The sequence below is a fragment of the Vulpes lagopus genome, chromosome 11 (assembly GCF_018345385.1).
Source record: "Vulpes lagopus strain Blue_001 chromosome 11, ASM1834538v1, whole genome shotgun sequence".
Classification (NCBI taxonomy): domain Eukaryota; kingdom Metazoa; phylum Chordata; class Mammalia; order Carnivora; family Canidae; genus Vulpes; species Vulpes lagopus.
Window position 1 is genome coordinate 101,804,486 of NC_054834.1, and position 14,796 is coordinate 101,819,281.

The 14,796-nt window shown below is 40.1% G+C and overlaps 1 protein-coding gene across 28 annotated transcripts in view; it reads right to left on the reverse strand.

Annotated features, from left to right (window-relative positions):
• Positions 1 to 14,796, reverse strand: part of LOC121501618 (titin-like) — a 281,158-nt gene that overhangs the window by 249,362 nt on the left and 17,000 nt on the right. For 26 of the 28 annotated variants that reach the window (XM_041773881.1, XM_041773880.1, XM_041773879.1 and 23 more), the window contains exons 11-25: positions 13,634 to 13,768; positions 12,887 to 13,024; positions 12,221 to 12,358; positions 11,074 to 11,232; positions 8,588 to 8,881; positions 8,358 to 8,480; positions 6,891 to 7,172; positions 6,576 to 6,641; positions 5,425 to 5,683; positions 5,149 to 5,209; positions 4,822 to 5,037; positions 3,760 to 3,902; positions 1,671 to 1,876; positions 846 to 1,079; positions 500 to 744 (exon numbers count right to left, since the gene is read on the reverse strand). In XM_041773881.1, the coding sequence (XP_041629815.1) occupies positions 500 to 744; positions 846 to 1,079; positions 1,671 to 1,876; positions 3,760 to 3,902; positions 4,822 to 5,037; positions 5,149 to 5,209; positions 5,425 to 5,683; positions 6,576 to 6,641; positions 6,891 to 7,172; positions 8,358 to 8,480; positions 8,588 to 8,881; positions 11,074 to 11,232; positions 12,221 to 12,358; positions 12,887 to 13,024; positions 13,634 to 13,768 (2,699 nt within the window). The remainder of the gene's footprint in view (positions 1 to 499; positions 745 to 845; positions 1,080 to 1,670; positions 1,877 to 3,759; positions 3,903 to 4,821; positions 5,038 to 5,148; positions 5,210 to 5,424; positions 5,684 to 6,575; positions 6,642 to 6,890; positions 7,173 to 8,357; positions 8,481 to 8,587; positions 8,882 to 11,073; positions 11,233 to 12,220; positions 12,359 to 12,886; positions 13,025 to 13,633; positions 13,769 to 14,796) is intronic. The other 2 variants (XM_041773883.1, XM_041773882.1) reach the window with 2 other exon arrangements.

Genomic DNA, 14,796 nt, shown 5'->3' on the forward strand with positions numbered 1-14,796 from the left:
GATTGAATTTCAAGTGTTGGCACCACCACTTACAGGGCGGGTAAACTAAGACAATTTTCATAGGCTCATAGAGACCAAATGCTCCCACTTCTAAAGTAGTAATACTAATACCTACATTGCAGACTCCCTACCGAGCAGAGAGCCTGACTCGGGGCTGGATCCCAGAACCCTGAGACCATGACCTGAGTTGAAGGCAGCCGCTAAATTGACTGAGCCACCCAGGTGCCCCAACCTATATAGTTTTTAGAGTATTAGTTACAGCACTGGCAAAATGAATAGCATGCTACACTAATGAAAATGCCTTGCTCACCTTACACAGGGGCAAGAAATAACAATACATAGCAATCATCTGTATTGTTAATGGCAAATTTCTGTGCTTTCTGAGCCTTATTATTATTATTATTATTATTTATTATCTCTGACACAATAGCAATTTGCTACCGGGATATTTGGGGTTTTAAACAATTTAAATCTTAACCCAAATTATTCTAAGTATTACCTGATTCTGGTCACTGGCTCTGGTGTGGGTATGTAAGTCGGAGCACCAAGAGGCGCAGCAGGCTCTACATACAATTTCCCTGAGCAAATTGCATTTCCTTTCATATTGCTGGCAAATGCAGTATAGATGCCTTCATCTTCTGGAAGAACAACTGGTATGCGCAGACTAGCTCTGCCATCTTGCAGGAATTCCATTTGGTATCTCTCTCCATGCTTGATGCGCTTGCCATCTTTGTACCATGCAATCTGCAAATAATATCATGTATAGTTGAAAAAAATTAGATCAAATTGTTATTGTAACCAATCTGTATTTTATTGTAGTGTGAGGTATGACGTCTATATTTTACCTTGGGTAATGGATATCCAGACATCTTGCAATGAAAAGTGACACCCATCCCCTCAAGAATTCTATAATTCTTGATTCTTAAGTCAAATCCTGCTTCAATAGCTTCAGATTCAGAAATGTCAACTGCCATCTTTTCTTCTCCGTCTTCTTCAAGAAGTTCTTCTAAGGTAGTCTTTATTATTCTGTATTCAATTTCTTTGATAAGCCTCTCTTCAAAGGAAGAAATATGGAATTCCTATATAGTAAAAAAAAATGACAGTTTGTTAAAAAATATTTATCCTGACTGACAGAAATAATCTTTAGGACTAACTATTAGTTTCAAAGATAAGGACTGATTATGGTTTTTGACTGGGAGAAAATTCTAGAAGCCTTTTTGGTTTTGGTTTGTGTGTGTGTGTGTGTGTGTGTGTGTGTGTGTGTGTTTTCTTGGTTCTGGTTTTTAGAGAGAATTAGATGAGTCACTCTTGTTTTTTAATCTACATTTTCATCATTTTTCCCAGTTCATGTTGGGGAATCTTGGGACAAAGATATTCACAGGTTACATTTGGGATGTTCACATCCTACAGATGAAAGGATCTGGGCAATAGTGAACTTGGTCATCCTAATATTTGTCTTTTTCTACATATATGAGTCCCTGTTTCTAAAGCCACATTGTGCAACATTTCATGAAGATTAAGGAAACTCATCAGCATTGAACCTGGACACACTAATTGTAGTCTAACCTTGACCCCATCCCTGGGAAATGAAAATATTAAACAAAAAGAGGGGCATTGTGGGAGGTAAGTGTAATTTATGAACTCAATTACTTGGTCATTCTTCTACTCACCTGTTCTTCTACAAAAGTTCTGACCATTACAGTATCTTTGGCCATTTTTTTCCTAATTAAGGCCTGTTCCTTTTCATACTCTTTTTCATAATCAGAGTATAAAAATCCAGGTGCCATTTCTCCAACTTTGGGTTCTTGCACAAATGCAGTCATTTGTGTCTGGTAAAGCATTTCTTGCTGGGACTTCATCAGTGACTCATATTCAGCTAGGAGTTAGGAACACAAGTTAGTTTTTTTTTTTTAAGTTTTTATTTAAATTCCAGTTAGTTAATATACAGTGTAATAGGAGTTTCAGGCACGCAGTACAGTGATTCAACACTTCCATACATCACCTGGTGCTCATCACAAGTGGATCCCTTAATTCCCATCACCTATTTCACCCATCCTCCTGCCCACTTCCCTTCTGGTAGCTTTCCGTTTGTTCTCTATAGTTAAGAGTCTGTTCTTTAGTTTGCACGCTCTCTCTCTCTCTCTCTCTCTCTCTGTCTCTCCCCCAACCATTTTGCTCGTTTGTCTTAAGAACATGAGTTAATTTTTGGGATCCCTGGGTGGCGCAGTGGTTTAGCGCCTGCCTTTGGCCCAGGGCGCGATCCTGGAGACCCGGGATCGAATTGGGATTCGATTCCCGGTGCATGGAGCCTGCTTCTCCCTCTGCCTGTGTCTCTGCCTCTCTCTCTCTCACTGTGTGCCTATCATAAATAAATAAAAATTAAAAAAAAAAAAGAACATGAGTTAATTTTAATGTTCTTATGAATAAGTGTTCATGCTGCTTTATTCAGGCAAACCCAACACTAGGGAAAATTGATAACCAAAAGCTGGATTTTCCACATGCACTTATTAAAGTGCTCAACCTACATTAGATTGAATTTCAAAACCAAATTTTCATTAACAAGTCAAAGTAGCACTACTATTGTACTAAAAAAAAAACCACCCTTTATTAGCAGTCAGTTCTTTAGGATCTATCCTGGTAGTCTTCCTAATTTGCTGTGTGGTTTTTGGCAACTCATTTATCTTCCTGGGTCTTGAGTGTTCTATCTGCTAAATGAGGAGAATATCCTAACTTTCTCAAGCGGGTCTTGTGCAGATCAAATGAGACAGAACATGGGATGTCCGCTGTAAATGTGAACAATTAAGCAAAATTAAATGTGACCCACAGATATATTTTGTTTGGCCTGAATGCCATTATACTTTTGTCATATTACCTTGAATACCGACCAATCTTGATTTCCAGGTTTTCTTTTTCTTTTTAAGATTTTATTTATTTGAGAGAGAGTGAGCACATGAGAGAGAGCACAAATGAGCAGGGAGAAGGAGAAGCAGACTCCCCTGCTGAGCAGGGAGCCTGACATGGGGCTCGATCTTAGGACCCTGGGGTCATGACCTGAGCCAAAGGCAGACACTTAACTGACTGAGCCACCCAGGGGCCCGTCTTTGTGTGTGTGTGTGTGTTTTAAAAGATTTACTTATTTATTTCAAAGAGAGAGAGAGAGAGTGCCTGCATGCACGAGCAGGGGAGGGGCACAAGGAAAGGGAAAGAACTTCAGGCAGACCCCTCGCTGAGCATAGGGCCTGATGCAGGGCTTGATCTCACAATCCTGAGATTGTAACCTGAGCTAAAATCAAAAGTCGGATCCTCAAACGACTGAGCCAGGTTTCCTTTAAAAATATCAGAAACTCTAGAAACGTTGAGCCTGGCATGTGTGTGCCTGGCAACAACACAGTGGAGGTAGGGAGCTACTAGACCCTTCATAGTTTCCAGTTTGCCACTGTCTTCATTGCACTCACTAACACTATCTGCCTGGATCTCGAAGGCCACTGGGTTTGGAATCCCTGCGTCTTCAAAACATGCCTGCGCCAGAGAGAAACTAAGGGCTAGAATCTTGAAGTTTAGCACCAGTATGGCTTTTGAGGCCATGTGGTCTAAAACATTTCCTTTACAGTGAAGGCCAAAAGGGGGCAGCGACGTGAGACAGAGCCAGGATCAGAACGCGGATATTTTAACAGGCCTTTTGACAAACACACATCACTGCCACTTCTCCATATTTCCATTCCTATCAGGCCCACAGAAACTACTCAGGGCTGCATTTACCTTCTTCAAGCAGGGAGGCAGATGCAGAAGTCTCGCCATGCTTATTACGAATAACAATAGTATATTCTCCAGCATCATCGGCAAAAGTCATCGAAATCACCAGTCTGCACTCCCCAGTTTGCTTGTTGTAACTCACTTTGTATCTAGAAATGAACATACATAAAATTCAGTCACAAATAACGCTGTGTGAATAACCCTCATGTCGATCTGTGGTATGAAATTCAATGATCTTAAATATGTGACTAAGCTCCATACAGAAAATAAGATTGCTGATAATTGAGGAAAATGCACATGAGTCCGTGCAATGAAACAACTTAAAATTTTCATTGTAAATATTTCATTGAAATATTTCATATATTCTTTGAAATAAAAAAAAATGAATATAATACTACTAGAATCAGCCATATGGGAAGGGCTTTGGTGCTTAATGTTAGCAAATGATGAGGTCAGTTAAACACTTAGATATTCCTCTTTGTTCATTATTTTGCTCCCATGTGAAGATCAAATGAATAATCAAAATAATAAATTCCTTTAAACATTTCAATAGTAAGCCTCTGGTATGCTATATTTTTTTTCTTACTAAGAACAGCTACAGTTTTTGATTTGTTATTAAGTTGCAGAAAATTCAAAGCTAAATTTTACATCCAATTATAGCAAATTTATTAGCATAGATGTTCATACATAACTCACTTCCTTCTTCACTACAGGACTCTTATTCTTTTATCTTTTAGTGACTTAATTATTATACATTTTTATTGAACGCTGTCTTGGGTACTTTCTAGAACACATGTGCGTAAACATCCACATTTTCTCTATTTCACCAGCACTATACACGAATCAAACTAGAATCCAGAAAACAGTATATCTTTATCTATTTTTGGCACATAGCTTTGTTTCTCAGTAAGACTTTGTGCAAAAATGTAAAAATCCCTCAAAATATCCTCTGAAGTTTCCATAATGAGGGCGCTTACATTGGGGGTTGGGGGTTAAGCCTATTTCTCTGTAGGCTTCATATACATATCATACAAATCACAAAGAACTGCCAGTCCGCCGTCAAAATACCTGTATCCCGTGGTTAGAGGGACACCAGATTTTTTCCAGTAGACGTGGGGCTTTGGATTGCCTCCAACTTGACATTCAAACACAATGCTCCCACCTTCCACCAGTTTCTGGACCACTGGTTTTGTAATAAAGAAAGGAGCGGCAGGTTCTCCGGGCTCTGCTTGTTCCTCTGTGATGCTAGTATCCATCATTACCACATCTCTTGACTCTACAAAGCTGGAAAAAGAATTCCCTTCATATTAGCTTCTGGGGTTGCAATCTGCCAATGGGACAGGGAAAAAAAAAATTTCAAAACTGTACTAGAACAAAAGCCAAAGACTGTTTTACCGTTTCTCTTCGGTGGTCAATTTCTCAGTCACGGTTGTTTCCTTTTCAAATTCTTCTGATGCTAGAAGAACAAACAAGTTTTTCATCTAAGTCAGGCATTTAGTCCATTTTGTTAGTGACCTCTGCTTAGCACGATAGTTAAGTTGGCCCCCTAGTCTCCCCGCACTTCCCAAAGGGGCCACCGTTACAAGGTGAGCAGAAACCGTCCTGTGCAAGGAAGTGTCAGCTGAGAGCGATGGCACGTACGCAAGGGCAGTTGGGAGTGTGGCCACCAACCTTGCACAGCTAGATAGCAGGATGTGCTGACGGTCCCAGCCTCGTTCACAGCACTGCAGGTAAATCGTCCACTGTCTTCCGCGAAGGCTTCGCGAATCATAAGACGAGCAATTCCACTCTGGAAGGTTATCTGGAAATCAATGGAACTTTCTATTTGGTAGTCTTCTCTGTACCATGTCACTTTGGGGGATGGGTATCCAGAGATGTGGCACTCCAAGGTGACGGATTCACCTTCTATAACAGTCACATTTTTTAAGCCCTGAGGAGAGAAGAAAAAGGAAATACAGATAAAGTGTGGATAGCCATTAATCATCTCTATGGGTTTTGAGAAGCAGAGGGGTTTGAACTTGCACATTCTTATGGCCATGAAATATCCTTTTAAAGGTCAAGACTCTAGAAATATTAGTAAAGGGACTCCTTGGAAATTGAATATTCCTAAGTCGAAATAAATGTCAAAGGCTTCCAAGTTCCTAAGGCAGAACCGTATTAACACCATGTGATGGGGCAACTTTGTACCTATTGTCACATAGTTAAACCCTAACAGAACTTGAAGGCTCAGAAGCAAATGTTGCCACTTCAACAAAGCTTTCCCTTGGGGCAGCCCGGGTGGCTCAGCAATTTAGCGCCGCCTCTAGCCCAGGGCGTGATTCTGGAGACCCGGGATCGAGTCCCACGTCGGGCTCCCTGCATGGAGCCTGCTTCTCCCTCTGCCTGTGACTCTGCCTCCCTCTCTCTGTGTGTCTCTCATGAATGAATAAATGAATGAATAAATGAATAAATGAATAAAATACAAAAGCTTTCCCTGTTATTCCCAAGTAGAAGTGCTCTATCCTTCCCCTGCTGAGGTCCTTATCACCTTCCATATAATGCTTATCGCCTTCTATCTGAATGCTTTTCTCTGATGCTAAGGCTAAGCTATCAAAGAGGGTTAGATTGGTCGTTAGAGCTCCATCACTCTCCCAATAAGGCCTTAAACCTCATCGAAACTCCTTAAGTCTATTGACGGTCGCCACACACAATTCCCCTTTCTCTCGCCAGTTAGTGCATTGTCCTACCACTAGCATTTGTGAACCCACTGAGGCCATTTGAGACACTGATCCTTGCGTGCATTAAAGCTATGTGACCAGACAGGCGGCACCTTCGTTACTCACCGAGACCAAGGTTGGTGGAGTAACCGGGATTTCAACAGGCGCGGGTACTCTCGCCGTTTCTGTTACCTGCAGGGTTTACAGAGGATGTTACAAAATGCCCGTGGAGCGAGGGGCAATCCCATGAACTCGTAGCACATGCAACAAAAGTAATTCGAGGAAAAAGAGCTCTGATCCACGCCAGACTCAAAAGAATGAAGTCTGAACGTGGTAAAGGAGAGAGGCAGGAGGCCCGGCCGAGCACGTCTGTGGCAGAAAGCGGCCGTGGCCGGGCCCCGCTGGACAGCAGCAATGCATCAAGGGGCAACGGTGACTGACCTTGGCTTCGTGCTCGCGGCGTACTGTGAAGCGCTCTTGATGGACTGCGGCACCAGTGATGCTCACCCCTACCTCCTTTTTCACTTCAATGCCAGCCTGGCTCTTGTAAGTGTCCGGCGTGTCGGCGAAGGGGAACTGCGGGGACGGGGTGGCTTCTGCTCTCACTCGAGCCTCAGCAGGCTTCACCGTAGGTGCCTTCACCGACTTGGTGATCTTCTGAGCAGAAGATGTTGCTGACAACTCTTTCTGTAACGTGGCGATAGCACTACCGGCTATCGATGCCTAGATGGAAACGAGGCAGTCTGGGTCATGCCTCAGAAGCGCCCCCACCGTCATTCGCTCCGTGGTGGGTCTGAGTCTGCTTCTAGATGGTCTGTCCTCCTAGGCCCTCACTACCACTCTCAGGGTTAGGGAAGAGTCCGTTAGAGACAAACCACTCACAAAGTTCGCGGTCATTCCCACCAGTTTGCAAAAAAACTTTTTTTTTTTTTTTTGCAAAATGCATTTGAAAATGCCTGTCTTCAAGAGTTGTAGTTAGAGCTCCTTATTTTATGCCCTTATCAGAAAGGGATGCAGGGTCTTCTAAAGCTCAGTCATGACGTTTCACTTAACCATCCGAAAAATAACTACTGTGGGAATTTCAAAATCAAGAAATTATGAAAACATTTGGGAAATTCCTAAGAACTACTTAAAAATAGCATGGTAAAGTTTCAGCCTCAAATCTGTGTGGAAGGTAAAAATGGAGACATTCAGAAAAATATTTTGAAGACTTTCCCACTCTTTTTATTCTGCCATTGTCTATGGTTATTATTTTTTTTTTGTCTATGGTTATTTGATTTCAATAGTAATTTGGGACTATTCCAAATATAGGTATTAAATGTACTTTTCACTTCTTTGAAGGCACAGAGGATTTGCATTCTTTGTCTTAGATGTGTATAAGAAGGACAGCGTCCAATCTGAAGGGTTATTATGTGCTGTCAACTTGCTAACGTTTAATGTATTAACTTGCCCCTGACCACAGAGCTAATAAGAGGCAGAGCTAGGACACTCACCCAGCCTGTGTGACTCCACCATCCAACCCAACTACCACATTTACTATCTCTCCATCTTGTTGTACTGAGTATATCATTATATGATTTTTCCACGTCTGACTTTAGTCACAGCCTGAAAAGTCTCACAGCAGAAGGAAAACTAAACCGTGCAATACACCATCTTTTTACAAAATGTGAAACAGAGAGAAAGCTGTATGGATCTGTGTCTTCTCAGAGGTGTACGACAACCACTAGCCTGCTGGGCAAATTTTGGAAGCCAGACTCCTGGGGCTTCAGAGTCCACCCTGAATGCGAACAGACATCACCAGAGAGAGGCCCACGCTGGCCCTACACCGAAGACACTGTGTACACCACACATTAGGTACTTATTTTCTTCGAGCCAGATGTCTCTTTGTCAGGCTCTTTAACTGCTTACCTCATATCCATGTTCTGTCTTAGGGACGGAAATTTTTGAAACAGTAAAGTGAGGGCTTGCTGTGCGGGGGCGTTTATCCACATGGACTAATCTTTCAGTTGTTATATCTGTAGTTTTCTTGATCTGCAATGAAAAGAGACTCAGTGATGCCACTGTTCACTGGATGACCGCCAACAGCTAAGCTTGTTTTCCCCATGGATAGGGTGAAAATCCAGCGGGTACAGACCCACCTGTGATGAAATGTGCATTCCCATTTGATCAGTAGTTGTGATATGAGTCTCAGAAGGAGCCTGGATCACTCTAGGCTTGACTGCTTTAGGGACAACGTGGGGTTCTGAGGCTGGACGCTGGGGATGCTCAGCTACCTTCGTGGCAGAAATGTGCTCCTTGTAGCCATACTCCAAAGTGGTCTGCTGAGCGTATGATTCTCTAGGAGGCCCGGGCTCCCTGGGCTCTCTGACACGGGCCTGGTCTACTGCAGCGACAACTGTTGCTACAGCTTCTGCCTTTTTCCCAACGTCCACCTGGAGATAAGGTTTCCAGAATTAACACACAGCAATGTCAAAGTCAAGCTAAGACATCTCCTCCGCGGATAGTCACCGAGAACAAATGCCTAAAGGTGTCGTAGGCAGATGGCACCCGTGTTATATGGCTCTGTTAATGTCTCCAGAAATGTGGCTCACAAGACACATTTAGGAACTTAATATTTCATTGATGATTATAATGTAATGGACAGCTAGTTAGATATCCTCTCTATATACCTGCTTAATTAGACTAGACATTAAATCACACACACACACCACATGGGACAACACAGTACATACATAAAATAGGAAGGAGATTTTGAGTTTTTCTAGGATTTTGTCAAGGCAGTTAATTAGCACTTGGGAAATCAGAACCCTGGGGCTGGTTATCTTCATTGATTATTTTTATTATCCTGTCAATCACTTAGTCTAGTGTTGCTGCAATGACAGCAATGATAAAAAAATACTCAAAACCATCCTAGACCTATCCAGAAAAATCAGCTGCTACAGAGTTGTACAGTTACATGCAAATCTGAGATAATGTGGAAGCTCATGAAATCATAGTGAGCATATTAATTTTATGATTATCTAGGGATAAGAATTTTTAATCTATTAGAAAGTATCTTTCTTACAAAACATGAATGAAGAGATTCTGATTAAAATGAGAGTGTTAATCATATTTGGAGTCAAGAGAACAACCTTCCACAGCGAAGTTCAATTTACTTTCGTTATTACTGGGAGGTAAAGCAAAGAAAAAAGCAGAAATGTTGTTTTCTCATTTCCATGAATCTGATTAACATAAATGAAAACACAGTCTGCAAAGGTGTTTCTCTTTTAAAGAAAGCAAACTAGCTGATGTGGCTTACAAATTATGAGTCTATGCAAGACTTGGAAATAGCACATCCTAAAAAATCACATCACCATGTCCATCAGTGCTCTTTAAAAGTAATGCTGGAATATTTTATTAATGTCCAGTTTTCTCTTCTGCTGCTGTGAATGGAACCTAGATCATATCTGAAATGCCTTTCAAGGATGCTACCTATATATCTGTTAAAATTGTCCTCTGAATCATTTAAGATACGAATGAGGGTTTTTTTCTGAGATGAAATTGGGCTTCAATTCCTTCCTTCCAGTAAGCCACGAACAATCTAATCTTCCTTGAGGGATTGCAAATGCCGATTTCACTTTACCATTGCATCTTAGAAGAAACCGTAAAATATACATGAGGCTTAGTTAAGTTTGTTCATCTGTTTTTCTTTTTTAAAAACATATAAGAGGCTATTAGTTGATTTGAATTTTACAGAGATTTTAAAATGTTACCCATCTTTACAGATAACACAAATATATATGTTTAATGTATACTATATGTATTTAATGTAGACCAAAGATTCAAATGAGATGTAATGTAAATGCAATCATTCAACAAGCCAAATAATATCAATTAAGTATACATAGACTTTTAATATATATGTAAAGGCTGATATACCATTCTCTCTCTTTCTATATATATACATATATGTGCATATATATTAATATATATTACTTTGCTTGTAGAATGATTGCATGACATTATATCTCATTTGAATCTTTCAACCAGCCTGTGAGTTAAGCAGGTTGAGCTTTAAGTTTTATTTACCTTAACAATGAGAAAACCTAGGCCCACAGAAATTAGTTGCCAACTAAAATGTACAAATATACAAATCTTGTTCTTAATTTAGAACTTATGTAAAAAAAAGTATTTTAATTATGGGTAGAATATTTCAAACTGAAGAAGCATCTATGTATTTTTTCCTGAATTAATACATATCAAGTTCCTATCCATATGCCATTTGGTGGACAGCCACAGGTACGTCCTCTTGGCTGGTACCATTTATTTTTTTATTTCTTAGTGGACTCACATCTCTCATAGTTTTAGAACCTGGATCAGCAGGAAGAAGAATTGGAGAAGGAGAACCCAATTCAGACCAGTTAAATGCTGAGAATTAATTTAGGAGATGCAAACGAGAGGGTTATTTAATCTGGTTTTTCATGACTAGAAACACTAACAGTTGCACTGGAGGAGTTGGATGGGGTCTCATGGCTAATGCTTGTTGACTACTTCTGCAATTACATGGAACTCTAGAGCACAGATTCATGCTGGATGAAAAGTTATGGGTGCTGATGATGAAATGGGATGAAGCCATGCTTTTCACCTTCACGGCATCAGTTTTCATCTCCTCATGAGAAAGATGGATCTGTTCCTGCTTAATAGCAAGTTCTTCTCTAGTCCTGGGCAGTATGGCTAGGTCAGTAGATTTTGCGGTGGTAACTACTACTTTGGGTGCAGATATTTTCTCAGCTTCCATTCTTAGCTAATTTTTAACAACAAAAATAAGACAGTCAAACTGATGTGATTCAGAACACACAGCAACCATTTAAATATAATCACTGATGAAGTATGGTACATATTGGAATTTCTGTCACCAATGAGATTTCAGAAAGGCTGATGTGCCATTCAATATCAGACTTGTGTAAAGGCTTAGAAAGTTGATCTTAAATCCTGCCTTAGGAAAAAAAAACCAAAGATGCGGAGGTAGAAAACAACACTAAGAGAAATACAGACAGGACTCAGCCACGGCGCTAAAGAAATTTAGTTGCTAATTTCCAAATACTCTATTGACAGTAAGGAATAAAATTAGGTTAATAGCTTATTTGGGGTAAATAACAGAGTCACAGTAAGTTGGTTAAACCATGGAGATTTCATAACTATAAACAGACGCTACAAATAAACTTTTTCATGGCTTATGTATATCCTGGTTGGGTGGTTCCTTCTCTAGATTTTAATACTGCACCTTGTTTAGCTGTAGCAGAAGTTATTATGGCGGGCACTGTAATTTTCTCATTCAGTTTTTATAGAATGAACAAAAGATAAACTTTCACTTGAAAAGAATTATGAGTAATTTCCTGAAATAAGTCCACACTTTGTGATGTAAGATATTAAATTTATGACCCCTCAAAGCATACATCATTGTGACAGTAAGATTCATCATTTACTTTTACTTTTTTTCTTGAGTCTTTATGGAATATCTTAAAAAGTCAGCCTGCATGCAATTTCAATCATCAACTCCCAGAGAACTTCTAGATGTTAATAATTTTTTTACAAAAGGAAAATAGTGAAGAAATCAGTGGGGAGAGGCACATGTAGTAATATTAACAATAATACTTGGTGTTTTAGTTTCTAGTCATTTAATGATCTAAAAAAGAAATGAGGTTAATAGTGTCTCATACATAAGAAATTCTGAGATTGGGATTAATGTATTATACAAGAGGGGACTGCACACTTGGAATAGCGAGCATCACCTTTCCATGAGTAACTTGAATTTGTTCTTGTCTAGTAGCCATTCCTTCTCTAGTTCTCAATATTGTTTCTTGTTCTTGGGCTTTAGCAGTAGCAACTGCTATTGTAGACAAGGCAGTTTTCTCAGCTTCCTTTCTCATCTGATTATTACAGTAAAATCAAAGTTGAAGTTGCACAGGGCTTTACACACATGGTATAACCCCTCCCACCCTCCTAGTATGGATGCAGGATGAAGTTATTCCGGGTTAACAACACAAAAGAAGTTACTTGGCACTGTCAGCATATACCGAGTGGGAATTACAAAACTTAGAAAGGTTAACTAAAAAAAAAAAAAAAAAAAAGGAAGGAAAGAAAAAAAAAAAACTTCAGATGATTCCATGTATTACTTTTTAAAAATCAGGCTAACAATGCTCATCTTCATGCAAAGAATAATGGTGGGATAAAATGAATCACAAATGTTACAGATGGATGAAAATCAAATGTGGAGATAAAATTAATGGTAAGCAGTCACACATTCACCATTTTCGTTTTAGTCTGGGATTCAAAAAGGAAAATACAGACTAATAATTCATAGCACATCATAGTTAATGGTTTACTCGAAATTAGTTTAAAGATGAACTTTCGAAAAAAAAAAGATGAACTTTCGCATCTCAAATATGTGTATTCACCTTTTCCTGAGTTATTTGAACTTGCTCTCTTTTGGTAGTGATGCCTTCTCTAGTTCTTGATACTAAATCTTGTTCTTTGACTTTGGGAGTGGCAACTATGACTTTAGGGACCACTGTTTTCCTAGTTTCTTTCATCATCTGGTCATATGATAAAAAGAAAGGTGAGAAAATGGTCATTAAACTTCATACAGCCTCCAATAAAAGAAACTTAAGTCAAAACTGAGAAAAGAAGCAAATTTCTTTCTGTTCATGGACACTTTAATCACACTTAAACATATCATATGAGTTGCTTTGATCGTCTGTACTGTTTCATTGTTAACAGTATCAGAATCAGTGCAGTCTAAGAGAAAAATGTGGAATCAGCAACATAAGAATAAAGGATGCACTTCTCTTTCTCACATTATTATTATAATCCATGGGAAATTCCAGCACAGCCATAATCAACACATACTTTTGCATTTTATCAATTGACTCGACAACTGGAGTCTACTGCAACAGGAAGATATTAAAGTGAAGTATGACACCACGTTAGTAACAATCCAAAGGAAGTTTGAAAGTTAGGAATGAAAAGTGGCAGTGAAAGCTGGAGAGGTGGCAAAGGGTTCGTGAGAGATTTTGAGGGAGTTTTCTATTTGAGTTATAAAAAGAAGAGGTGAAAAAGTGATGAGTGAGACCCATGATGAACGTGTAGGCAGCTTGCAAATGACACGATGAAGAGTGAATTGCACAGCAGCAGGAAATCATCACCTTTTCCTGAGTTACGTGCATTTGATCATGTGTGGCAATTTCTTCTTGAGCTCCCAGCATTGTTTCTAGTTTTGTGGGCTCTGCAGTGGCAGCTACCACCACGGACGCAGCAGCTATCACAGCTTTCTGTATTATCTGATTTTCAGAGTAAAATAAAGGTTTGAGATTCAAAAGGCACAAAAGAAATGGCAAGATACCCTTGCAACATTCCGAAGAATGCAATGTTTCGTGGTCAGTGAGAAAGTAGCACGCTTCTATTTCATGGGCCAACGCTTCATGTTTAAAACATAGACTTAGGTTTTCCTGAGGAATAGGCTTCATTCCTGTCCACCTGCTCCTTAGTCAATTGTCCTAGAAACTGAAAAATCTCATCTTTGAGACACGTTGATATATGAGGACACCCGGGGAGTGGCCACTGGCTGGCAAATGGCTGGAAAACTCTAGTCGGGCTGAACTTGCCGGTGGCTGGCATTGCAACGGCCACAAGGTTTCTATGCCCTTATCAGGCCAAGTAGGGTACGCGGACATTCAAGGTCTCTCACTCACTCTGAGGAGAAGGGAATTCATTCACTAGCCCGTGGCCAGCCTTCGCAGAGTGCACAGTGTTCTCAGCTAGACCTTTTAATAAAGTACCTCCAGGATCAGCAGAGAACAGCAGGTCAAGATAGGTAAGTGCAGGCACCCTCCCGAACAAGAAAGAGTTAGAAAATAGATGCCTCTCTCCTGACACTTCAAGACTGGGTGTCACACATGGAAGACAAGGGGATTTTGGTGACACCGAGATTGGTCGCATGTGGCTCTACAGCACAAAAGCAGCAAACACTTCTAGGTCACTGTTTGTCAATAAGGAATTAGGACATTTTCTTGAAGAAGTACTGGTGTTTCCTATAATGTCCAGCATTTCCTCACTTTCCCATGATATCTGCTTGGAGTGTTCACGGCTGGTGTGTGTCTGTGTGTGTGCATTTGTCTTACAACCTAAATGACTGAGGGCTCAGCCTATGCATTAAAAAACTGCACTGGGGGAAATATCTTATCTGCCCAATTGAATGGGCTGATATATATCTTTCAATTAAATATGCTCTAGAAACATCATAGATGTGCCCCCAAAGCATTCCGATACACAATCTCCCCAAAACTGATCAACTGAGTGAAAAATTGTG